General features: G+C 41.4%; 1 protein-coding gene across 9 annotated transcripts in view; it reads right to left on the bottom strand.

The window, feature by feature from the left end:
* Window positions 1–26,439, bottom strand: part of LOC122562023 (putative uncharacterized protein MYH16) — a 276,206-nt gene that overhangs the window by 239,429 nt on the left and 10,338 nt on the right. For 8 of the 9 annotated variants that reach the window (XM_088000458.1, XM_088000463.1, XM_088000459.1 and 5 more), the window contains exon 2: window positions 7,536–7,649. The exons of the other annotated variant lie outside the window; for it this stretch is intronic. In XM_088000458.1, coding sequence (XP_087856584.1) covers window positions 7,536–7,649 — 114 coding nt within the window. The remainder of the gene's footprint in view (window positions 1–7,535; window positions 7,650–26,439) is intronic. 9 annotated transcript variants of the gene reach the window in all.

Here is a 26,439-nt window from a genome sequence, read left to right as displayed (position 1 = left end):
TCCTGTTGTTTTCTGCCCTGGAACCAACCCTAATCTATACTAATGTCTTACTCAAGATACCTGATGTTGTGTGATAACCTAATGCACAACTTTTCAAATGCTTTTTGAAAATCAAATATATGACATTATATAATTTGCCCTTACCCATTCTGCAGTTAAATCCATAACAGTTTGAACAGATCGAAGAAACACAAATTTATGAGCCCTGGTCATATTTGATTCTCTAAATCCCCTGCTACCATATCCTCAACAATAGATTCTAGCACAGTGCTTTTAGGGAGGGAGTTCTTGGATGCTGATCCATTGACAGTGAAGCCAAATACAGACCATTCATTTAGTGTGTAATGAAATTTGCTTATTACTCATTATAATTCACTAATCCATTTCTTCAATGGGCTAAAGTTTGCTCACATTAATCTCTGCTTATTTATATACCTAAAATAGTCACTTAAAGATAGAATTTGAGTGTTTTTGAGAAAAATAGATCATGCTGTTGTGCACATTGTTGTCCTCATATCAAGGCAGACACAAAAGTGCCAAATTTCCAAGGGAACAACAATTTAAACTGTATGAAAATAAGATGCTGATTGGTTGGCAAATGCACTCTGCTGGGCACTAATGTAATATTGTCCCACGTACTTTATTCAATTCAAAAAAGGCGTAATGCCTAGACGTGTTCCTTTTGCCTACAGAGATATGTCTATATGTAGCTGCTGGTAAGCATGATCGAATGACAATGAGAGCCCAGCTGATACTTTAAATTGACCATGTGTAGAACTCCTACAGAATGGGTTTATATCAATAGAAATATTTAGAATCTGGTTTTCCCCAATTGCTAATCTAGTCTCACAATCCCCTTTCCACTTCCTTTCAGTGTTTTAGTCCTTCTTTGCTGAATTCTATAATTGCATTGTCTATTATTTGATTACTTTAAGATCATCAGAAATAGGAACAGGAGTAGACTATTTGGCCCCTCGGGCTTGCTCTGCCATTCAATAGGATCATGGCTGATCATACATTCCCCATGTGCATTTTCCTGCCTTTCCCCTGCAAACCTTGATTCCCCTTCTGATCATAAATTTGTCTATCTGTATCTCAGCCTTAAAAAAACATAAGGCCTGTGTCCCACAGCTCTCTGTGGTAAGGAGTTCCAAAGATAAGCCCACCTTCTTTGCTACAATTTTACCTTTAGCTTCACTTATTAGTCACAGTTCAATTACTATTCATGGCGGTTTTAGACCTTAAGTTGTGTGTTAGCCATAGTTTAGACACAATCATACCTTTTAATACACTTTCCAGGTGAATGGATGAAGAGATGGGTGGCAGGTGAGTAAAGGGGTACGGTGACAGATGAGTAAGGGCGAAGGATGCATGAGGGGTAAGATGGCACATTGGTGGGCGAGGGTTAAATTGGCAGGTGGATAAATAGTTAAGAAAATAATAGAATGCGGGGGGGTGAATGGATAGGCAGGAATAAGTGGCTGTAAACTAGGGTGGAAGGTAAGTGGGGGGTAGGGAGGGTGGATGTCAGTGTGGGTGAGTGGGTGGCAGGTTTTGGGCGATCAGATATTGGGGCATTTGGGTGGTGGGTTGGAGTGTGGTGTCAGGGGCATTTTTTTGGCAGAGTCAGTATAAATGACTGGGAGGTTAATTTTATAATATGCTAAATCTTAGAGCAGGGTTTAAGTCCTCTGATATTTTCTGGGTAATTATACAGGCAAGTAATTTGAAACTCCTCTGAAGTCTACAATTTTAACTCAGATTTAGGGAATTTTAGCTGAGGATTCCAAACTCCAGGTATTTTCATCAACATTTAAACTTACCAGGTAATTACCACATACTCACTGTGTCAGTAGTTAGGAATGATCTGGTGGTCAGGGTATATCCAGTCTCTGACTATCAGGAGACCTGAATGGCTCAATGTAAGTATCAGTAATACACTAAATGCTGATCTTAAAAACATCTGAGATTTAACCCCACTCTAAGCCCAGCATGGAGAGGCAAACCAGCCTGAACAAAGGAACCTCTGTCACGTTTTGTCAGTTTGAATTCTATCAGTGGTAGGCTTCTGGGTTTGCCAAGGAAGTGGATATACTCAAAAACAAGTTATCTGGAGAATTTCAAGATCACATGTGGGGGCTCAGTGTAGACTTGCCACTAAATCACTTTTAATGCAGAATAAGAACACTTTCAAAATGCAATTTCATGTTAAATGTTTCCGAACTGAATTTATAACAGGTAATGTGCCAGCAAGGCCACATTGTTGAATACAGCCTACATTAAAACTGAAATATTTCTGCATCACATCAATGTACAGAATGAAATAAGATGTGGCTTTTATCTTCAATTTACTTTTAGCTTTCCACTATTAAAGACATATGACATTAATTTTCAGTTTTCTCTCTGGCAGATTTCTCTAACATTTCTACTTGACAATTGAAAACTTTTCTTGATTCGTATCACAAAAAAAACTCTCATTATATACACCATACACAGATTAAAAGTTGTTCGTCTCTCTCTTTTTATGAAACCTAATTTCCAAAAATATATTTTCTTATAGTTTGATTTGATCAGTTCACCTGTGTTGAAAGAAAAGTAATAAAGAAGGATTGGTTTGTAGGCTTTTATCTATTATTACAAGCATGATCCCAGTAGACAGTTGCAAGCTCCTTGAACATATGAGTTTGAAATAGCAACAATATGTAAGAAATTAAATTATAAATAAGCAATTATGTATAGAGAGCACAGTCAGTAGGAGCTGACTACAATTTCATTTACACACACACACTTCATTTCTATTTGATTGTGATACATCATGCTAAAGAAGGAGACTAAATCTGAAAAAACTGAGGACTTGGTATTGCAATGAGTGAGACCAAAATTCCATCATCTCCCAGACAACGTCAAATCCAACTCAACTGGATTTCGAGAATATCTCTTCCCCTTGAGATGGTAGCAAAGGTACAAAATAAAATGAAGGTGGTCAATCTCAAATAGTTCTTTCTGGGCAGAAATCCACACCAAACAAATGCCACATTCCAATACAGATTGCATTAAATTGGCAGTTTTATAATGGAAGGTTGCCAAAATGGCCATCGTGAACATTGATGCTTTATGCCCACACCACAGGCACATATCATCACCCAGGCAGCTTCACATCCAAAGGAGCTTGTTTGTAATATATATCATTGAGTTCAGGGTTAGGGAATGGAAAACAGCTGGTGAAATCTGCCTTTCTTTGCTGCCTAGGCAGTTTTGATTTTATGCCAGTCTTTTCCATGCTTCGATGGGGTACTCATGCAATCTTGTTTAAACTATTTAATCTGACAGTGGCTGGAGGGATTATCTAACAATGGGTTTGCATTTTTTTCAATTAACTCTAGAGAATATTGTTAAAGTAAGTTCTATGACCACTGGAGTGTGGAGAGCAGTTTTCCTTCCCTTGCACCATTCATTATTTAAAAATTCCAATGTCCTTTATGTAGAGTTTCATTGCTTGAAAAACCTGGCTGTAAATTTTAGACAATAAATTATATGGATTATTAAATAGCTAAACTGTGGTCTGTTGAAATCTGGGTGACTGCTCAGAAAAAGGTGTACAAGATAAAATTGAGAAATCCTAAGAGTTATAGATCATATTTTCACATTTTCTTTCTCGTTAAAGATAAACAGAAGACTATGAGCAAGCATTTGATGCTTTATGACAGGACAGAGTTAGACAGCATGATAATTGCTGCTGAAAAATAACCTGAATTACAAACTGATATAACTTATTTCAGCTGCATATGGGCAATTGATTAAACAAATACACAGATGATAGTTGACATCTGAAGGGCATAAACAGCAGCTCACTGTATTCAGTCCAAAGACTGAACAGCTGCTCTGTAAAGTTAGCTATATGATTTTTGTTATTTGGAAACTTGGGAGAAACTGAAAGTAAGTTCATAGGGGTTGTTAACTGAAGAACGCCAAAGGTGTGCCTGCTGAATGTGACTATTTATCACCGCAAATGTAACAAACTATTAAACAAACAGAAAATGCTGGAGAAACTGAACAGGTTCAGCAGCATCTGCGGGGAGAGAAACAGAGTTAACGTTTCAAGTCTGGCAAAACTCTTTTTCAGAACTTAAAGAGGTTGGAAAATGTATTTTTATATATTTATGACAGAGGCAAAGGCCCAGTGTTTAAGAGAAAGGGATTGTTAATGGCGGAGAATGTAAATTAAGGTGTGAAATGGACAGAATCGGTTCTCTCTACAAAGAGTGTGGCTGCTGGAAAAGCAGAGCCGGTCAGGCAGCAGCTGAGGAGCAGGAGAGTCGAAGTTTTGAGCTTAAGCTCTTGATGAATTCAAGGCACGGTGGCACAGTGGTTAGCACTGCTGCCTCACAGCGCCCGAGACCCGGGTTCAATTCCCGCCTCAGGCGACTGACTGTGTGGAGTTTGCACGTTCTCCCAGTGTCTGCGTGGGTTTCCTCCGGGTGCTCCGGTTTCCTCCCACAGTCCAAAGATGTGCAGGTCAGTTGAATTGGCCATGCTAAATTGCCCGTAGTGTTAGGTAAGGGGTAAATGTAGGGGTATGGGTGGGTTGCGCTTCGGCGGGTCAGTGTGGACTTGTTGGGCCGAAGGGCCTGTTTCCACACTGTAATGTAATCTAATCTAATCAAAAGGTTCTTGGATGCTGCCTGATCTGCTGTGCTTTTCCAGCGCCATACTTTTTGACTCTGATCTCCAACATCTGTAGTCCTTACTCTTTCCTATCTCTTTACAAAGAGTAAAATAAATAAGACAAGGCTGTGCAGGGTTTGTGGAGGGGAATAGGAAGAGAATGGAAAGAAAATTGAGAGTAGACATAATGTAATCAGTTCCTTAAGTTATGGAATTTAATATTGAGACTTCAAGGCTATAAAGTGCCAAAGCGGAAAGTGAGGCGTCGTTCCTCAAGTATATATTGTGCTTTGCCGGAACATTGCAACAGGTCGGGGACAGAAATATTTGTATGAGAGCAAGATGATCCAATGAAATAGCAAGAAACTGAGAGCTCAAGGTCATTCCCATAGACAGAGCAGAGGTGTGCTGCAAAATGGTCACCCAGTCTGTGTTTGGTCTTGTTATTGTAAGGCAGGCCACAAGTCCAAAGATGTGCAGGTTAAGGTGGATTGACCATGCTAAATTGTCCTTAGTGTCCAGGGGATATGTCAGTTAGGTGGATTAGCCATGGAAAATAAGGGTTACAGGGATAGAATAGGGTGGGGTGGGGAAGTGAGTCAGTATGGGCTTTTCGAGCTGAATGGCCTATTTCCACACTGTAGGGATTCCATGGATTCTAAGGATTGTGAACAGCTCACAACTGCCACTGTACAGCATAGAAGGTTCCCCAGCACTGAGGATGTCACCTAGAAAGAGGACAAAATGTCTGCAAACCAACTTCCCAGCTTGGCTCACATACCCACAAAAACTGCAACAGCTACCTGAGCGACAAATCTTTGCACAAACCTCGAATTCTCTGTGTTTATTTCAGAGTTATACCATCCATGGTATTTTATTAGAAATATTAAATGTTTATAAGGCATTATTCTTTAATATTACTTTCAATAATGAAATGTTCATTGCATGCATTTGAGGCTAGTGATAAAGACTGCATTTTGCTAATATCAAATATCACAGAGAAAAATATTGTTGATAAGGAGGTCACTTAGACATGTGGAATTCTGATGCCTAGTCAATGACGCTGAATCAGAGAATAAGGTTTAAGCACACATCTGAGTGCAGGTGGTTGTGAAGGAGCAGCGCTATGAAAGCTAGTGCTTCCAATTAAACCTGTTGGACTATAACCTGGTGTTGTGTAATATTTCACTTTGTACACCCCAGTCCAACACTGGCATCTCCAAATCATAAATCCATCCAAATTGTTTAAGAATCCATCTCCTTGTTTAAGAAGGGAAGCAGGGATAATCCAGGTAATTATAGACCGGTGAGCCTGACGTCAGTGGTAGGGAAACTGCTGGAGAAGGTACTGAGGGATAGGATCTATTCCCATTTGGAAGAAAATGGGCTTGTCAGTGATGAGCAACACGGTTTTGTGCAGAGAAGGTCATGTCTTACCAACTTATGAGAAGTTTTTGAGGAAGTGCCAAAGTTCATTGATGAAAGAAGAGCTATAGATACCATATACGTGGACTTCAGTAAGACATTTGATAAGATTCCCCAAGGAAGGCAGATGGAGAAAGTGAAGTCACATGGGGTCCAGGATATACTAGCTAAATGGATAGAGAACTGGCTGGGCAATAGGAGACAGAGTAGTAATGGAAGGGAGTTTCTCAAAATGGAGAACTGTAATCAGTGATGTTCCACAGAGATCTGTGCTGGGATCACTGTTGTTTGTATTATACATTAGTGATCTGGAGGAAGGAATAGGTGGTCTGATTAGCAAGTTTGCAGATGACACTAAGATTGGTGGAGTAGCAGATAGTGAAGGGGACTGTCAGAGAATACAGCAGAATATAGATAGATTGGAGAGTTGGGCAGAAAAATGGCAGGTGGAGTTCAATCCGGGCAAATGTGAAGTGATACATTCTGGAAGATCCGATTCAAGAGAACTATACGGTAAATGGAAACATCCTGGGGAAAATTGATGCACAGAGAGATTTGGGTGTTCAGGTCCATTGTACCCTGAAGGTGGCAATGCAGGTTAATAGAGTGGTCAAGAAGGCATATGGCATGCTTTTCTTCATCAGACAGGGTATTGAGTACAAGAGTTTGCAGGTCATGTTACAGTTGTAGAAGACTGTTGTTCAGCCACATTTGGAATACTGCATACAGTTCCAGTTGCCACATTACTAAAAGTATGTGGATGCTTTAGAGAGGGTGCAGAGGAGGTTCACCAGGATATTGCCTGGAATAGAGGGCACTAGCTATGAAGAGAGGTTGAGTAGACTAGGATTATTTTCATTAGAAAGACAGAAGTTGAGGGGGGACCTGACTGAGATTTACAAAATTATGAGAGGTATAGACAGAGTGGATAGGAAGAAGCTTTTTCCCAGAGTGGGGGACTCAGTTACTAGGGGTCATAAGTTCAAAGTGAGAGAGGAAAAGTTTAGGGGAGATATATGTGGAAAGTTCTTTATGAAGAGGTTGGTGGGTACCTGGAAGGTGTTACCAGTGGAGGTGGTAGAGACCGGCCTGATATCGTCATTTAAGATGTATCTAGACAGATACATGAATGGGCAGGGAGGCAAAGGCATACAGATCCTTAGAAAATTGGCGACAGGTTTAGATAGAGAATCTGGATCAGTGCAGGCTTGGAGGGTTTAAGGGCCTGTTCCTGTGCTGTAATTTTCTTTGTTCCTTGTACTGTGTTCAAACTGTGGTTTTGTTCCTGTAGTTTAAGGGATTAATAGCCATTCAGGTAATTATAGGTGGTGAGGTGATGATAATGAAAGTCTGGAATTAAGAGTCTAATACTAATCATGAAATCATTGCTGATCATCAAGACAGACCCATCTGGTGCACTAGGGAAGGAAATCTGCCATCCTTACCTGGTCTGGCCTACATGTGACTCCAGACCCACAGCAATGTGGTTGATGCTTAACTGCCCTCTGGGCAATTAGCGATGGGCAATACATGCTGGCCTGGCCAGTGACACCCACATCCTGTGAATGAATAGAATCAATAATATCAGATCACATATTAGTTGGAACCTGTGAAAGATTGTAATGAAGTCTTGCAACAGTCTACCTTGTAAACCATGTAACAGCCAATAAATAGTTCTTAGTTTATAACTACTTTATTTCTAGTTCTCTTGTGTTGAAGACATACAGACTTCAGGTGATGATATTAATTCACTTCCAGTGTCTTTAAGTACAGGAGCTTCAAGTTTCAGTTCAGTAACTGGAATACTTAAAAAGACGTTGGGGTGTTAAGTTGAACAGAGACTTTTGCAATGATGTATTCTGTAAATAAACGTATTACTAAGAAAAGGATTTGGATCTAGTTTCATGCTTAATCATCAATCTTGGGATCATCTCTGTAGTAATTCAAACGAGGGTCAGGTAGATCTTGTTGACTGTGAGATCCTTGATTGGGGTTGTTAACCTGGGCCAATCAGGAGCCCTGGCTGACAGATATAAACGGTAGATTCAGAGAGTCTCTTCATCTGGGGACTGGCTCTGAGCTGGCTAGTCAGAGGCCATATACTGTGCACATGTACATAAAGGGTGTCGGGATACTGGCCTCGGTGCAGTTACTTCAATCTCTCAATTATTTATGACTAAATTTAGAGCAGAGATGAGAAGGAGTTTTGTCTGTCAGTGGGTTATTAGTCTTTGGAACTTTCTTCCCCAGAGAACAGTGGAAACTGAACACTGAATATTTTGAAGGTTAAGTTTTGATTGACAAGGAAATCAAGGATTATGGGAGACAAGCAAGAAAGTAAAGTTTACTGTGCCAGATTAACTATGATCTTGTTGACTGGTGGAGCAGACCCAATGGTCCAATTGACCTAATCCTGCTCCTATTTCTTTTCTCCTTAAACATTCTTCAGTGTAGAATCATCACAGGTTCACTTGCCAGTCTGTGTTGATCTCAATCAGGTTGGTGTTAGGATAAATAAAATTGGTTACAACAACCCTGAACTGGTAATCTGTGCCAGACAGATCTCATAAGGAAAGGATCAGGACCATGCTTGGGTTGGTGAGTTACAGGACACAGGCTGGTATTAATTAACTGAACTGCAACATTTGTTAGAGATTAGAGAAGAGGAAGAGAAAACTAGGTGTGAATTTAAGAAACTGTGGTGTCATTGGGCTAAAAGCAAAAGTTTACATTTAATAAAGGATTCCAATAACAGACTATAATGCAAATTTACCACCTTTGTAATCATCCACAGCATTAACTGCTTAGTTTAAATGCAGTCATGACATTATTAAATAGTGGACTAACTAGCCTCATACCAATACATTTAGTTTTGGAATGGCGATATCACGCAGTATTCTGTCTTACTTCCCAGTTCGCTGTCAAACTTAATTCTTTTTCAGAGCAAACCAAGTAAAATTTGGGCTTCATCCAAAATGTTTCATCTTCCAACATCCATCTGTGCAGGCAGGATGCAAAATGCATAAAGCAAAGTGGAGGCATGTGCTTACTTATTTGACAATCTACCTCAACCCATAATTAAGAGGTTGGATAGAGTTCATTGCCTCTCATACCACAAGGCTGTACCAGGTTTACTGTCATTTTCTACATACTACACACTGCAGATCCTCAGGGAAATTAATCAGGAGCTTTAACAGAAAACTTTAGCCAACACAGCTTTTCATTGTCAAGACTTTCTGAGCCTTTCCTTAGATTTCACAAAGAAATGTTCGACCATTTTAAATGAACAGAACCCACATAATAATGATTTGGAGATGCCGGTGTTGGACTGGGGTGTACAAAGTTAAAAATCACACAACACCAGGTTATGGTCCAACAGGTTTAATTGGAAGCACACTAGCTTTCGGAACGACGCTCCTTCATCTGATGAAGGAGCGTCGCTCCAAAAGCTAGTGTGTTTCCAATTAAACCTGTTGGACTATAACCTGGTGTTGTGTGATTTTTAACTTTCCACATAATAATGTGTATGATAAACCTACCCAATATTTCTGCCACAAATCAACCATTTAAAATCAAATCCTGTTTCCAAACGATTTTAGATCCAAAATGTCAGCCTGTGATTACTTAACCAAACTTACTTGTATCTAGTACTACTCTTTTAAATTGAAGTTAATGTACTGGGGACCAGTCACACATGAGAATTATTGAAGTGCGTTTTCAAAATTCTGATAAGCATTTGTGATTTTATGGTACCTGGGATGATGTTGTGGGACATTCATGTATAAATGTTTAAAGAGTTTCGCAGAAGTATTTTTTTCCATTGAACTATTTGGGGAGAATTTGTTTAAAAACGTCTCCACAAAAATAGTGGAGTCATATTAACTTGTGCAGTATAATCCCATGGTCTATTTTCTTATAATTTGTGCCAAAAATTTGGAATGGAGTCAATTCAAGCTCTTACAGGAAGTGTTCTACTGGTATCCTTAAACTATATTTTGTTTTAAGGTTCAAATACTTAGTGGTTTTTAAAACTTTACATTGAATGTAACCATTTTGGGCAAAAATCTGCTGATAGTGAAGAGTAGAACTATAGGTTCTGTAGCTCCATGAATGATGATCTTGCCCTTTGGACACGGAGCCCTGATATGCTGCAATATGTCAGCCAGTCCAGCTGCCACAGCTAATTTCGGAAAAAGACATTGCTCAAATGCAGTGAAGCACAGCCCAAAAATTGCAAACACATGGATAAACCTTATCTGAGACATACAGCACTCGGACTAGGTAATGCATGTACACGGAAATCAAAAGCAGTTTGGAGCTTTTTCTGATGTGTCCCAATACCCCCAGGCAATCAGCCCTCAAGGTCAGAATGGAATTGTAAACTAATAATTCCTTGCTAAAGCTCCCCAAGGGAACAATGCTACTTCGCGAGTGGGCATCCTCTTTGTTCCTCTGAGTCAACTGAGTCAACCATCACATTATCCTGTATCTTACCAAAGAATACACAGCTCCCAGTGTGTGGTCACCACCCTTTAAGAAAAATAAGAGGGTTCTTGACAAGATGTGGAACAGTTTTACCACAATGATTTGATCTGATTTATTATTGTCACATGTACCTAGGTACAGTGAAAAGTTTTGTTTTGCCTGCAGTACAGGCAGACAAATGGGTTAGGGTAATAGAACAGAGTGAAGAATACAATATTACAGCTGCAGAGAAGGTGTACAAAGAGTGAGATTTCATCAGAAAAGTCATCATGATTATCTTCCACGTGATTAATTCAAATGTTGACAAGATTCTAATGGATCAATTGATCCTCACAATGCATTGCTGTAACTTACCAAAAGGTCTTCCAATGGCACCTTCTATCTGTGACCTTGACCACCTAGAAGAGTATGCCTAGCAAAGGCATTGAAATAACACCACATGCAAGTGTATACCTGAGGTGCATGGTTTTCTGACTTGGATCTATATCGCCATTCCTTCACTATATTGCATCAAGAACATGGATGTCCATCTCCAACAGCACAGTATGCGTACCTGCACCATAGGGATTGCATTGATTCAAAGAGGTAGCTCACTACAGTCTTCTGGAATGGCACTTGTGGATGGACAGTAAATTTTGGCTTTGCCATCACTTCTCACATCTGAAGAATGAATTTATAGTTGCAGTTACAGTGAATGCTTTGTGACAGGAAGTCCTTGTGTAGATTATATTGGCACCATTCATGGCATAATACAGAATTGTGATCAAGAGGTAATTGAAGTTTCCATGCTGCATTCTTCAGTCATTTTTCCAGAAAACGGAGTCAAGATAATCAAACTGTCCATATATGCAGAACTTTTGCAAAATGCTTGATTTTATCAAACCATACCTAAGTCTACTTAATAAGATAAGAAAAATCTCATGGAGTTATCCTTTATCAATAGTATTGATAAAGGATTGATTAACTATTAGAGAACAGATGGGATAAAGAGGGCATTTTGAGGATCACAAATTGTATCTAGGAGAGTGCTACAGGGATTAGTGCTCGTGCAGTAATTATTTGAAAATAAATTAATGACTTGGGTGAGGAAAGTAAATGTAGTATCACCAATTTGCAGATGACACAAAAATAGTTGAAAAGACAAGTCATGAGGATGACACAAAGGGTTTAAGTGGGTGGGTCAAACTTGGCTTACGGAATATAAAATGTGAAAATGTGAGATTATGAACTTTGGCAAGAAGAATAGAGGAGCTGAATATGAGTTAAATTTGGGAGACTGCAGAAGAGAAGCATTTGGGAGTCCTCATGAATGAATCATAAAAAGCTAACATCAACATTCACTATGTAATAGGGAAGACAAATGGAATGTTTGCATTTATTTGAAAGAGACTGAAATATAAAAACAGGGAAGTCTGGCCAAAACCATACAAGGCACAAGTCAAAGTGAGGAATAGATGGTGCTCCAGCTGCACAGGTAGAAGCCAACTGTATGCAGCACATCTTTCTAATCATGTGCAAAAATTATCAACAGCATGTGCTTGACATGTTTGGATAAAAATGTCAATCCTTAGAAAAGACCAATCAAGAATTAAAAAAAAAACTGCAAGTAACTAAAGAAAAGCTATCTAGAGAAAAAAAGCAATTTAACAGACCAAAGTGGATCATAGAGTCAGAGATGTACAACACGGAAACAGACCCTTCGGTCCAACCTGTCCATGCTGACCAGATATCCCAACCCAATCTAGTCCCACCTGCCAGCAGCCGGCCCATATCCCTCCAAACCCTTCCTATTCATATACCCATTCAAATGTCTTTTAAATGCTGCAATTGTACCAGCCTCCACCACTTCCTCTGGCAGCTCATTCCATACACGTACCACCCTCTGTGTGAAAAGGTTTCCCCTCCGGTCTCTTTTATATCTCTCCCCTCTCACCCTAAACCTATGCCATCTAGTTCTGGACTCCCCCACCCCAGGGAAAAGACTTTGTCTATTTATCCGATCCATGCCCCTCAATTTTTTAAACCTCTAAGGTCACCCCTCAGCCTCCGACATTCCAGGGAAAACAGCCCCAGCCTCTTCAACCTCCCCCTATAGCTGAAATCCTCCAACCCTGGCAACATCTTTGTAAAGCTTTTCTGAGCCCTTTCAAGTTTCATAACATCTTTCTGATAGGAAGGAGACCAGAATTGCATGCAATATTCCAACAGTGGCCTAACCAATGTTCTGTACAGCCGCAACATGACCTCCCAACTTCTGTACTCAATGCTCTGACCAATAAAGAAAAGCATACCAAACACCTTCTTCACTATCCTATCTACCTGTGATTCCACTTTCAAGGAGCTATGAACCTGTATTCCAAGGTATCTTTGTTCAGCAACTCTCCCTAGGACCTTACCATTAAAAGTATAAGTCTTGCTAAGATTTGCTTTCCCAAAATGCAGCACCTTGCATTTTTCTGAATTAAACTCCATCTGCCACTCCTCAGCCCATTGGGCCATCTGATCAAGATCCTGTTGTAATCTGAGGTAACCTTCTTTGATGTCCGCTACACCTCCAATTTTGGTTCATCTGCAAACTTACCAACTATACCTCTTCTGCTCACATCCAAATCATTTACATAAATGACAAAAAGTAGTGGACCCAGCGCCGATCCTTGTGGCACTCCATTGGTCATAGGCCTCCAGTCTGAAAAACAACCCTCCACCACCACCCTCTGTCTTCTACTTTTGAGCCAGTTCTGTATCCAAATGGCTAGTTCTTCCTGTATTCTGAGAGATCTAACCTTGCTAACCAGTCTCCCATGGGGTACCTTGTCAAACGCCTTACTGAAGTCCATATAGATCACATCTGCCGCTCTACCCTCACCAATCCTCTTTGTTACTTCTTCAAAAAACTCATGTTAATATTCAATATGCAGAAATTGGTGATCTGCACAGATGGCAACAGATGACAATGGGAGGCAATGGAAATGCAACAGTGAGCCATGAAACCATGAGAGGGAACTTTTCAGTTAACGCCTGCAAGACCAAACAACTGAACTCATGGAGACACATCACATGTTGGTGATGTTTAAATTTGAACATTGACCACAGATCATAGTGCAACAAGATTTGGCAGAGTGTGAACATCTCAGTATGATTACTAAACTAAAAATCGAGCTATGAGCAGTCAATTAGTTCAAGCAATTCGTGCAGCCTGAAATTGAGAATTTGCAGAATACTTATAAAAATCATGCACTCAGAAAAGCAGTGTGCTCACCCAACTAAAACAGTGATGTATTGATGAAGAATGAGTCTCTCTGTTGCAGACCTCTAAAGATCAGAGTGAATGATTAACTGAAGGAAACATTCCGCTGTGGTTAATTAGCAATTACCTAGGGCTGATTTTTTATGTTTTTTTGAGTTCCGTCAGGTAGCGATTTCCAATGTGAGACTTCCTTGTGAGATTTATCGCCATATTCTACCTATCCCACCCCATTGGTGGGTTCTTTTCATTCTATTCCGTCCCCAACTTATCACATGCCAATCTTGTAACAACTCACCACTAGTGGATTATAGATCGAAAGACTGGCACACTGTGCCATCTTTAAAAGTCTGATGTGCACCCTAACAGACACTGTCACTTCACAGCTTAACTGCACAGTTCCTGACATTTGCCCAGGACATGGCAGACAAGGGCAATTGGCAGCCCACTTTGTGGATGGGTTCCTGGACTCACGCTGGGGACAATAGTGCAGACAAAGGGTGTCTTCTTACCCAGGACCAGCAGTGGAAACCACAACAACAAATTGGGTTTGGGTTAGGGTTAGGGCCAACTGGGTCACTGCACTCTTAGCCATCCAGAAGACTGCACAGCAATGTAGGAAGAAGGTTAATGACCTTCTCCATTCCATCAGGTACAGTGCCAATATCTTTTCACCCTTATTCTAGCTCACTGCTCTGTTCAGCTCTCAGCAAGGCTCATGATCTACCACTCTCAGTATTGCCTGCAACATCTTCCCTCACTTGCTCTCACCCATCCCAACCTCTGGCATCACTAATGCTGCATGGCTGCTGCACTGCCTATTCACTCACTTGAGCCACCTGTGCCATGTGTACGAACAGTAACAGCTATACCAGCCACTTTCATCCCTGTAATACATACCTCTTTCTCATTCCAGGAGGAAAGCAGCCCAGAACAGGACACGAGGCATCAAGACTAGTTATGGCCTGCTCAATATTTGCCTCCTCACCCATTGCGGAGACTACCTGACTCTGACTGTCCCCACTGGGTGACTGACAGCATCCAAGCCCCTGGACTGGTATCAGAGCCTGCCCAGATCAACTGAAGTAAGCCTGTCTCCCCTAAATGATAGAGGAGTGCTGAAAACCATGACATGCTGCCTGCCTTATGTCTGTGCTAAATGATGAGGAAGATAGAAGTAACATGAACCTGGTATCTCTGACTAAAGGAGCATGTGCATAAAGGCAAGGCAAGGTAGAGATGCTGTGAGCATCCAGGTAGGCTCCTTATTGATTCCTAATGATCTTACTCCAACAATTTATTCTGTTGTCCATGATGATACTGTCCTGCTTTCTTGTGAAGTCTCCGAGATTTCCTGTCTGCACTTTAGCAGTGTCATGGAAGAACACAGGACTGAAGAAGGGTTACACCGTGGAGAAACGTTAACTTCTCCACCACCTGATGCTGCCTGGCTTGTTGTGTTCTTCCAGCCTCCTGCCTGTCTACCTTGGATTCCAGCATCTGCAGTTTTTTTTTTGCCTTTAGCAGTATCATAGCAGTCTCATAGTGATACCATTATCTACAGAAAGAGAAATTCTGATCCTAAAAGTAATAATGACATCTTCATCTCATTGCCTACAGCCTTTATTGTGAGAGGTTTCGCGTACAGGAGCAGGGATGTGTTGTTGCAGTTATACAGGACCTTGGTGAGGCCACGCCTAGAATATCATGTGCAGTTTTGGTTTCCTTTTCTGAGGAGGGATGCCATTGCTCTCGAGGGAGTGCAGTGAAGGTTTACCAGGCTGTTTCTGGGGATGGCGGGACGGATGTATGAGGAGAGATTGACTAGGTTAGGATTATTTTCGCTGGAGTTCAGACGAGTGAGGGAAGATCTCATTGAGGCTTATAAAATTCTACAAGGACTGATGCAGGGAGGATGTTCCTGATGGTGGGTGTGAGCATTCTGCCCAGGGGTCACAGTCTGAGGATTTAGGGTGGACCATTTAGGACAGAGATGAGGAGACATTTCATCACCCAAAGAGTGGTGAGCCTGGGGAATTGATTACCACAGAAAGTAGTTGATGCCAAAACATTGGAAGTATCCAAGAGACGTCTAGATGTAGCGCTTGGGGTGAATGGGATCAAAGGTTATTGGGAGAAAGCAGAATTGGGCTATTGAGTTGGACGATCAGCCATGATCACGATGAGTGGCAAAGGGCTGAATGGCCTCCTCCTGCTTCTTTCTTCTCTGTATCTATGTAATGTCTTCAGAACAACCTTTTTTTCCCAATTATTGTGCTTTTTCCAAGATCAGAGAGCAAATCGAAAGGAGAGAGGAAATGTCACTTCCTTATCTCCCGCTTCAAGAGACTGATCATTGGAGTGCTGCAGTCTCATGGCATACAAGTCAGTTTTTCCTTAATTGGTCTTCACTGCTGCTACATTCAAATCTTCTTAGGTGTCATAGCCCAGCTATCATCAAAACCAGCCATCTCACTCCAACAAAGTGTTCAGTCTCCAAAGAAATGACAGGAGAGGAAATTCTTTCGACATATTCTCGAAAAGGAAAGGGAATGTAGCTGGAGATTCATCACTCAAGCGAAATTAATGTGTGGGGATGGTGGGGAAGGGAAAAAGTGAAGTAAAAGAAAGAATTAAAGGTTCGTTGTTAAATAGTGGTAAAAATGAGACCGTAATGACAACATGGGCAGAGATGTGGAGTAAATGCAATTATATCTTTACTCTAAGAATAGATATCAAGTATGTGCTAAAGGAACCATGTCACAGTGATATCAATTCACATGCTGCTGGAGGCAGGGTCTGCTGGTTTCCAGTCAAATGGCCTCTCTTACCATCCTCTGGATATTAGTATGTTCAACAAAGCATGTTGCTGTTCACTGACAAGTGTGTAGTTCTTATCTCACAACAGCTCAGTTTCGGAGTACAGTCTGGTGGGATTAGAGGAAATGATTAGGGTGGACAGGCAGGCAGTGGAGAAGAAGTGAGTTTGTTGACACAAATAGCCTTGTCAGTTTAGTTTTCTTGATTTTCTAAAGAGTGTCCACCCACATCAACCTGATGACATCACCGATATAAATTCGCCAAGCGAACTTTCCGAAACCTTGCTGTGGCTGACATCAGCTGCATGAATGAATGCAAATCCTTTTCAGACTCAACAATATTGCATGCAGAGTGAACGTCTCCTCATCCACTCGGTATAACATCCTAAACAATCCTTGCATTGTTCAGGTCACGTAACTGTGGTTTGAGTAGTCAGTCAAATGTCAAACTCAAATGTGCACTAAATTTGACTGGACTTGTTTGATTCCAAAAATGCACATGTTTTCAGGAATTTCTCAAGATTGTCACTCAATCCATTTACTTCACGAAACATCATGTTTTGTCATGCAGTTCATTTGGGAAATGCAAATTCAAAAGAACAGATTTGCTTCATCTTTATGCTAATATTTAAAAGAAACTGGGATTCATTTATAGATTATCATAACTGCACCATATTATTTTACTTAAATAGCACAAATTTATTCTTTAATTGTAGTTGTTAAGTTGAACCTATATCTGATTATTTCTTTATATCCCTCACAGTATACAAACCTGGTTTATCAGTCCTTGGAGAAATACTGCCTCAAATTACTTCCAAGCTCTGTTACAACACTCCTGCTGCTACTGAATAGCTTAAGTATTCCATCCCCTTCACCTTTCACATCCCCTCATTCCAAGCAAACCTCTCCTTGACTTATAGAGATGTACAGCACAGAAACAAACTCTTCTATCTAACTTGTCCATGCTGACCAGATAGCCTAAAATAATCTAATCCCATTTGCCAGCACTTGGCCTATATCCCTCTAAACCCTTCCTATTCATATACCCATCCAGATGCCTTTTAAATGCTGTAATTGTACCAGCCTCCACCACTTCCTCTGGCAGCTCATTCCATACATGCACCACCTTCTGCATGAAAGTGTTGCCCTTTAGGTCTCTTTTAAATGCATCTCCTCCGCAGCATTGCGGAGGTTCAGCTTCTAACCTCACTCCCTGAGATTTAATGGATGCCATCTTACCTTTTCAGACAAATATCCCCTTAATTTTTATCCTACATTACTGTGTACACCTGTGTCCCCTCCAATTGATCTCCTGTTCCCACAAACTTATATTTATCATTTGTTCGATCTTATTTCCACTCTACTCCTAGCAACCAGCTTCCCTTCCTTGACAACATTGTCAATCATTTTTTTCTGAAAGGTCCCACCTCACTTTCAAAACTGTACAGGTTTGGAAATGGGTCCATTTCAGGCAAATGATCAAGAATAGGAGGTGATGGTCATGGTATTACTGCTGGACTGTTAACCTGGAGACTCTGGGGACCTGGGTTCAAATCCTGCCATGGCAGATGGTGGAATTTGAACTCAATAAAAGAAAGACTGGAATTAGAGTCTAATATTGACCACAAAAACATTGTCATTTCTCAGAAAAAAAACCCTTCTGGTTCACTAATATCCTCTCGCGAAGTAAACTGCTGACATGTGATTTCAGACTCTTCACTCTTGACTCTTAACCATCCTCTGGGTGATAAATGCTGAGCTAGCCAGTGATGCCCTCATCCTGTGATTGAATTTTTAAAATATCAACCTAATTTCTGTGTGTCCAGAAGTCACATGGAGGCCAGACTAGCTACAAATGCCGCATTTTCTGCTCTGAAGGACATCAGTGAATCAGATGATAATCAGTGATAGCTACATGCTCAGTATTACAGAGATTAGCCTTTTTTTCAATTGAACTTTTTGAATACTAATTTAGTTTCCACCTTGTGCTGCAGTTAGTTTGGAACTCATGTCCCTGGAACATTAGTCTCAGTGTCTGCATTACTCGTCTAGTGACATCAACTTTCATCACTACCTGTATTGAATTTCACTTGCCAATTATTTATTCTAGCTGTACTATCCAAACGTGGGTTAAGGTGAAGGCAGCCATCTTATAAGCAATAACACCAGAAAGTAGTGGAGAAAACCGACAGGTCTGATAGAATCTATGGAAAGAGTTAATGTTGAGTCCAGTATGGGTTCTTCTTCCAAACTGCTTCAAAGTTCCAAAGAAATGTCATATCAGACTCAAAATGTTAACTCTGTTTCTAGCTCCACAGATGTTACCAGACCTGCTGTGTTTCTCCAGCATGTTCTGTTTTTAGTCAGTTTTTCACCATCCACTGCATTTTGATTTGATTCTGGAATATTCATTTTGATTAAACCCCTATCATGATTGAATAGCACTCCTGTATCTGTCAGACTTTAATTTATCTTAAGGACATAAAAAATGGAAATGTGTAGTTAACCCTCATGACCTAAAGTTATTTTATACACAGATAACATTGCCAGCATGTCAATAGCTTCAAAATCATATAATTCAATGTCATAATTTATCATCGCTCCTTCCAGAGGCAAAATAAAATTCTTCTAATTTTAAGCATACTTTAGGTTTGTTTTATGTCTTGAACTGAAAAGCCAGATTATAAATGGGTCAAAAAAGTCTGAGATCACCATTCTTACCTCTCATCTTCTCTCTGATACAAACAAGTCACATCTTCCAGTCTCTTCACGTAATTAAATGCTCTGACCTCTGAAATCACTCTTGCTGCTCTATACTGGAAAAGTAAAGTTGCCACAATCCCTGAAGAATATGGAATCATGGAGTGATACAGCCATACAGCATGGAAACAGATCCTTCAGTCCAAACGGTTCATGCCGAACATGGTCCGAAACTAAACTGGTCCCACCTGTTTGTGCTCGGCCCATAGCCCTCCAAACCTTTCCTATTCATGTACTTATCCAAATGTCTTTTAAATGTTGTAACTGTACCCACAGCCACCACTTCCTCAGGGAATTCATCCCACGCATGGACCACCCTCTGTGTAAAAAAATTTGCTCCACATGTCTTTTTTAAAATCTCTCTCCTCTCAGCTTAAAAATGTGTCCCCCTAGTCTTGAAATGCCCCATCCTGGGGAACATACACGTATAATTAACTCTATCCATGCCCCTCATGATTTTGTAAACCTCTGTTAGGTCACCTCCTACGTTCCAGTGAAGAAACTTCAGCCTATCCAGCTTTGCTTTATAACTCAAACCTTCCAAACCCAGCAACATCCTAATTAAATCTCTTCTGAATCCCCTCTACCTTAATAATACCCTTCCAATAACTGGGCTATCAGAACGAGACACAGTACTGCAGAAAGATCTCACCAGTCTCCTGTACAACCTCAACATGATTCTCAACTCCTATACTCTTTCAAGAGAGACAGCTTGGTGGTAGCTTAACCTAAGGATCACCATGCCTCAGGCAAGGGGAGAGGCTGGGATTAACAGACCTTCCACATAACCTCAGCCAGTGCAGGAATTGAACCCATGCTTTTGGCATTACTCTACATTGCAAACCAGCCATCCAGCTAATTGGACCAAATATAGTTGAAATGACAAGTTTTAGTGTCAGAAACCATCTTAAAGAATCCACCCAAAATGAACAGAACAACATCATGCATACGAAGTACTTTATGTAAATTCTAATGCGTACACCAAAATCCTTGTCCTTTCCATCCTTACTGACCAGAGAATGTCTCAAATAAGTCCGTCTGAAATGTATTCAGTATTTTTCAAGGGAATTATAGCACCTGCTATAGGAAAGATGTTGTTAAATTTCAAAGAGTTCAGGAAAGATTTACAAGGATGTTGCCAAGATTGCAGGGCTTGAGTTATAGGGAGAGATTGAATAGGCTGGGGCTGTTTTTCCTGGAACAACAGAGGTGGGGGCGTGACCTTATAGAGGTTAGTAAAATCATGACAGGCATGGATAGGGTGAATAGACAATGTCTTTTTCCCAGGGTAGGGGAGTCCAAAACTAGAGGGTATAGGTTTAAGGTGAGAGGGGAAAAAAGTGAAAAAGGATTTGAGTAGTAACTTTTCCATGTTGAGAATGGTGTGTGTATGGAACAAGTTGCCAGAGGAGATGGTGGAGACTGGTACAAGTATAACATTTAAAAAGGTGCCTGGATGGCTACGTGAATAGAAAGGGTTTATAGGGATATGGGCCAAATGCTGGCAAATGGGACTAGATTAGATTAGGATATCTGGTCAGCATGGATGAGTTGGACTGAAGGGACTGTTTCTGTACTGTACAGCACTTTGACTCTATGACCTAGTTGCCTGGCAGAAATTCCTGTAAAAAGGCATGTGATAATGACTCTACTGTGCTGCTGTGGACCCAAGTCGAATTTGCTAATATCGTTACAAATAGCTTCTTTGCTAACTGAGAGTCTATAAAATAGCCATATTTATAAAACATACAACAGAATCTTGTGCTGCTCCTGGGAGTGGGAAATGAGGTGATCAGAAAACCTAATTGCATGGGAGTTCAAAATTCAGAACGGCAGGATAACGTTTTGTAAAGAAGTCCTTGGGAACTTCAAAGGTGTGATGAGCTTCCTGATGGCATATATCACAGTCAGTTTGCAAGCATTTCCATCTCATGTATATTCATTAAGAGGCCAGCTCTCCAGGATCCTGTTCCCCTTTCCAATTAAGTTCTGCGCAAGTGAAATAATAAAAGTTAATGATTCAGGACCACACAACAGAGATGTGTAGCAGGAAAGTAACATTCTCCAGGCTGTGCAATGAATAGTCCTCTTGGAGCCATGTCAGGTCATGATTGACATCTGCATTGTCAAAGTTACACAGCACAAGGAAGAGAGGCTGGAGTGTAGTGGGCACAGTGCAAGCAAGCATGCAAATGGTAGAAGGGCTATCTAAGAACATGAAGCAGACTGGACAGGTTGGGAGGGGAGATTTGTATTTATTTGTGAGTAGTGCAGCCAGAAGTAGAGTGGTCTTTTGGATAGAGATTGGTTTGGAATATCGAAACTATAATGTAGGGTTGGTGATATTGGTGGTAGCAGTGTGGATTAAATTGAAGGTACTGGGAAGCAGATAGTGACAGTGAGAGAGAGTGAGACATGACTTCCTAACTCCTGGGATAAGGTGGGGGGGAGGGGAAATGAGGAAACTGGTAAAATCCATATTAATCCTGTGTGGTTGCAGGGTCCCAAGGCAGAAGATGAGGTGTTCTTCCTCCAGGTGTTGGGTGGTTAGAATTTGGCAATGGAGGAGGCCCAGGACCTGCATGTCCTTGATGAAGTGGGACAGGGAGTTAAAATGTTCAGCCACGGTGCGTTGGGGTTGGTTGGTGCAGGCAACTCAGATATATTCTCTGAAACAATCTGCAAGTTCTCCATCCAATCCTCCAACTTCCTCCAAACCATATGGGTAGCCATGGGCACCCACATGGGCCCCAGCTGTCTCTGCCTCTTTGTCGAGTACATGGAATAGTCCATCTTCCGCAGCTACACCAGCACCAGCCCCCACCTTTTTCTCCGCTACATTGATGATTGTATCGGCACAATCTCATGCTCTCATGTGGAGGTTGAACAGTTCATCAACTTCACAAACATCTTCCACCCTGACCTCAAATTCACCTGGACCTTCTCAGACACCTCCCTCCCTTTCCTGGACCACTCCATCTCCATCCCCAGTGACCAACTAACCACGGGCATCTACTACAAGTCCACTGACTCCCACAGCTACCTAGACTATACCTCCACCCACCCTACCTCCTGTAAAAATGCCAAACCTTATTCCCAATTCCTCTGCTTCCACTGCATCTGCTCCCAGGAGGACAAATTCCACCATATAACATTCCAGATAACTTCCTTCTTCAAAGACAACAATCGCCCCTCCCAAGTGGTCGCTGATGCCCTCCAGTGCATCTCCTCCATTTCCCTTTCCTCTGCCGTTGAACCCCAATCCGCCCAATGCAACAGGAACAGAACCCATCTGGTCCTTACCTTCCACCTCACCAACCTCCACACACCCCGCATCATCTGCCAATATTTCCTTCACCGAGAAACAGACGCCACCAATAAGGACTTATTTCCCCCCCCACCCCTATCTGCATTTCAGAAAGGCCATTCCCACCATGACTCCTTCGTCAGATCCACCCCCAACACCTGGATCCTTCCCCTGCCACCTCAGGAAGTGCAAAACCTGCGCCCACCCCACCCCCCCTCACCTCTGTCCAAGGATCTTTCCACATCCAACAGAAATTTACCTGTACTTCCACACACGTTATCTACCGTAAGCATTGCAGCCGATGTGGTCTCCTCTACAGGGGAGACAGGATGTCATCTTGCAGATCGTTTCAGAGAATATCTCTGGGACACCCACACCAACCAAACCCACTGCCCCGTGGCTGAACATTTTAACTGCCCGTCACAGTCCACCATTGCCAAATCCTTACCACCCAATGCCTGGAGGAAGAACACCTCATCTTCCGCCTTGGGACCCTGCAACCACACAGGATCAATGTGATTTCACCAGTTTCCTCACCTCCCCTCCCCGCACCTTATCCCAGTCCCAAGCCTCCAACCAGACACCGTCCTCTTGACCGTTCCTACCTGTCCATCTTCCTTCCTTCCCACCCATCTGCTCCACCCTCCCCTCCGACATATCACTTTCCACCTGCATCTCCATCTACCTATCACATTCCCAGCTATGTTCCTTCCAGCCCCACCCCACCTCCTCCCATTTATCTTTCAGCCCCCCCCGGCCCACAAGTCACTTTCCTGATGAAGGGTTTATGCCGAAATCTCAATTCTCCGGCTTCTCAGATGCTGCCTGTTTGCTGTGCTATTCCAGCACCACACGTTCGACTCGGACAACCTCTAGTTTCAATCTCCAAGTAACAATGCTCTGAACTCCCTATAGTCCTAGGGAATCTAGCGAGCTGGACGGCTGGAACAGATTTTTCCCATGAAATGCTAATGAGCTGTCACATGGATTGAAACAATTCAACTAATTGAGAGTTTGCGTGGATGAGCCAGAACTTGCCTTTTGGATATTGAGTAAAAGAAAAGAGGAGGAAACTAAGTTGGGGGGGGGGGGGGGGTACTGTGCGACTTGTTTTGAATGTGTTTCACTTTCTCCTTAGAAATCAATGGCATTTCCATTGAAATGATATCATAAAGGTATATGATGCTGACATGGTGGCTCAGTGCTTTGCCTCATAGCGCCAGGGACCTGGGTTTGATTCCACTCTCGGACGACTGTCTATGTGGAGTTTGCACTTTCTCCTCGCGTCTGTGTGGGTTTCCTTCGGGTGCTCTCAGTTCTTCCCACAGTCCAATGATGTGCAGGCTGGGTCGATTGACCATGGGAAATGCAGGGTTATAAGGATGGGGGGGGGGGGTCTCGGTGCAATGCTCTTTGGAGGATCAGTGTGGACTCGAAGGACCGAATGGCCCTCTTCCACACTATAAGAGGTAAAAATACATAAACAAGCTTGCATTTCAAGAAGCTTGCCTTTGGTGTAAAGACGATAAGGCAAGGAAAGTGTTGGGACCAAATGAGGAAGAATGAATCAACTCCCCTCTTTTCAAACTCTTGACTTGGCTGCAAGCATTTGTTTTAGCACAAGATTATACTTCAGCCCAATTTAAATGGAGTTAACTCGTTTCTACTGTAGCGGTTCTGCAATACTGAAACGGAGGATGTAACATTGAACACAGGCTGGGAACTCTATCTCTCTCACTCTCATAAGGAGAAAGTGCCTGGGGACAATATAGATGAAAAAGAAACAGCAATTCATCGACAGCTTAATAGATAAATGCAATATTCCCTACTGCTGATTGTCGCAAACTAAGCAGTCCGTGGTCTCAGGTTAAATCCTAATGCCTCAAGTGACTCTAAACTATATATTCAGTTATTTTCCTTTTTGTATTGGACATTATCCCCTTTTAAACTTTGTATGTTTGTTTGTGAACAGTGTTCTCCATAATGACTGTGTGAAGGCCAAATGCTTAACATCATGTGTTTATTATTTTTCTCATGAGTTAATTGGCAGATAAAAGACTTCCTCATTTTCTTCCCTTGAAATTTTTGTGATTAGCCTCAACTGCAGGAGTTCCTTCTCAATTCAGTCCTAAATCCCCCTAATTTTGAGGCTATGTCCTCTTCTCCTTGTTCCACCTGCCAATGGAAACATCTTCTCTACGTCATTCTTATTTCAAAAATGGAATTCAGTACTTCAATAGCCAGAAATTTTACTGTTGTGGCCTTATTTTTCAGTATTCGTGAAAAACACCTTATGCGTACAAACAAGGCAAGTAACTGCAGATATCTCTTGGAAGCTGAAATGCTCTACTATAAGAAAATTTGCAGTATACTGAACCGCATTATAATAAACTTCAAGTATATGTAGAAGTTACAGCACAGTGACAGACCATTCCAATCAACTGGTTTAAATCAATATTTTTATTCCACTCAAACCTCCTGCTACTTTATTCACCTTAGATGTCTCGCTTGTTTTTCTATTCCTTTCTCCCACATGTGCTTATCCAGCTTCCTGCTAATGTATCAAACTGCAGAATATCCTCCCGTCACCTCAAGCTCAAACAACTCATTGTTACTTAAAAATCACTACAGTGTATGGCTTTAGTTCAAAGAACTGTATACTCATGTTGATTCTGGATCAGTGGTGCTGGAAGAGCACAGCAATTCAGGCAGCATCCGAAGACAGGCAAAATCGACGTTTCGGGCAAAAGCCCTTCATCAGGAATAAATGAAGGGCTTTTGCCCGAAACGTCGATTTTGCCTGTCTTCGAATGCTGCCTGAATTGCTGTGCTCTTCCAGCACCACTGATCCAGAATCTGGTTTCCAGCATCTGCAGTCATTGTTTTTACTCATGTTGATTCACCAATCTTTGAGCTTGAATCTATAAGACAATGCATAATTTTAGGGAAAAAAAATCAAAGACATTTAATGTTATTCTTTCCAGTATATGATTAAATGTCTACAGAATAAAAATAATTTTCTATATTACTTTCAAAATGTTATGGTGGAAACACCTCCTATATACTTGCTAAATAGTTCAATTTACACATCGTCTAACTTTTCCATGTCCAGCAATAACTACACTTTAGGTACAGCATTGTGCGTTTCTGTGTGTTTTTACTAACTGGGAAGTGGAGGGAAGTAAGACAAGTTTGAAGTGTTTATTTAACAGCAACAGTTTGTAGTAGCAGTGGACAGTAACGACACATCGGGAGACCAAGTGGCTTTCCTTCCCTCTGAGGAACAATTTTCAGCAAGTCACTGCATCAAATATCAGCGTCATTTTACCACTAACAGTCGGTTCAAGAAATCCAAGAGATTGAACAGTTAAGTTTGAACTTCCTCATGTAGAGAAGAATGAGAGATTTAATTGAGATATATAAGATGCTAAAGGGAATTGACAAGTAGACATAGTACAGATGTTTCTCCTTGTAGGGCAATCTAGAATGAGGCATCATCATTGTAGGCTAAGGAGTAGCAAATTTAGGGCAGAGATGATGAGGAATTTCTTCTCTCAAAGGGTCATGAGTCTGTGGACTTCACTGTCCCAGAGTGCAGTGGACACCGGGACACTGAATAAATTTAAGGAGGAGTTAGGCATACTTTTAATTAGTAAAAGGATTGAAAGGTTATGGACAGAGGGCAGGAAAGTGGAATTGAGGCTGAGATGGGATCATATTAAATGTGATAGTAT

Source organism: Chiloscyllium plagiosum, unplaced genomic scaffold (genome assembly GCF_037043375.1).
Source record: "Chiloscyllium plagiosum isolate Xiang-an unplaced genomic scaffold, Cpla_swu_hap1 HiC_scaffold_25, whole genome shotgun sequence".
NCBI lineage: Eukaryota > Metazoa > Chordata > Chondrichthyes > Orectolobiformes > Hemiscylliidae > Chiloscyllium > Chiloscyllium plagiosum.
Note: the sequence above shows the minus strand (reverse complement) of the source record. Positions and strands in the feature narration are given on the sequence as shown.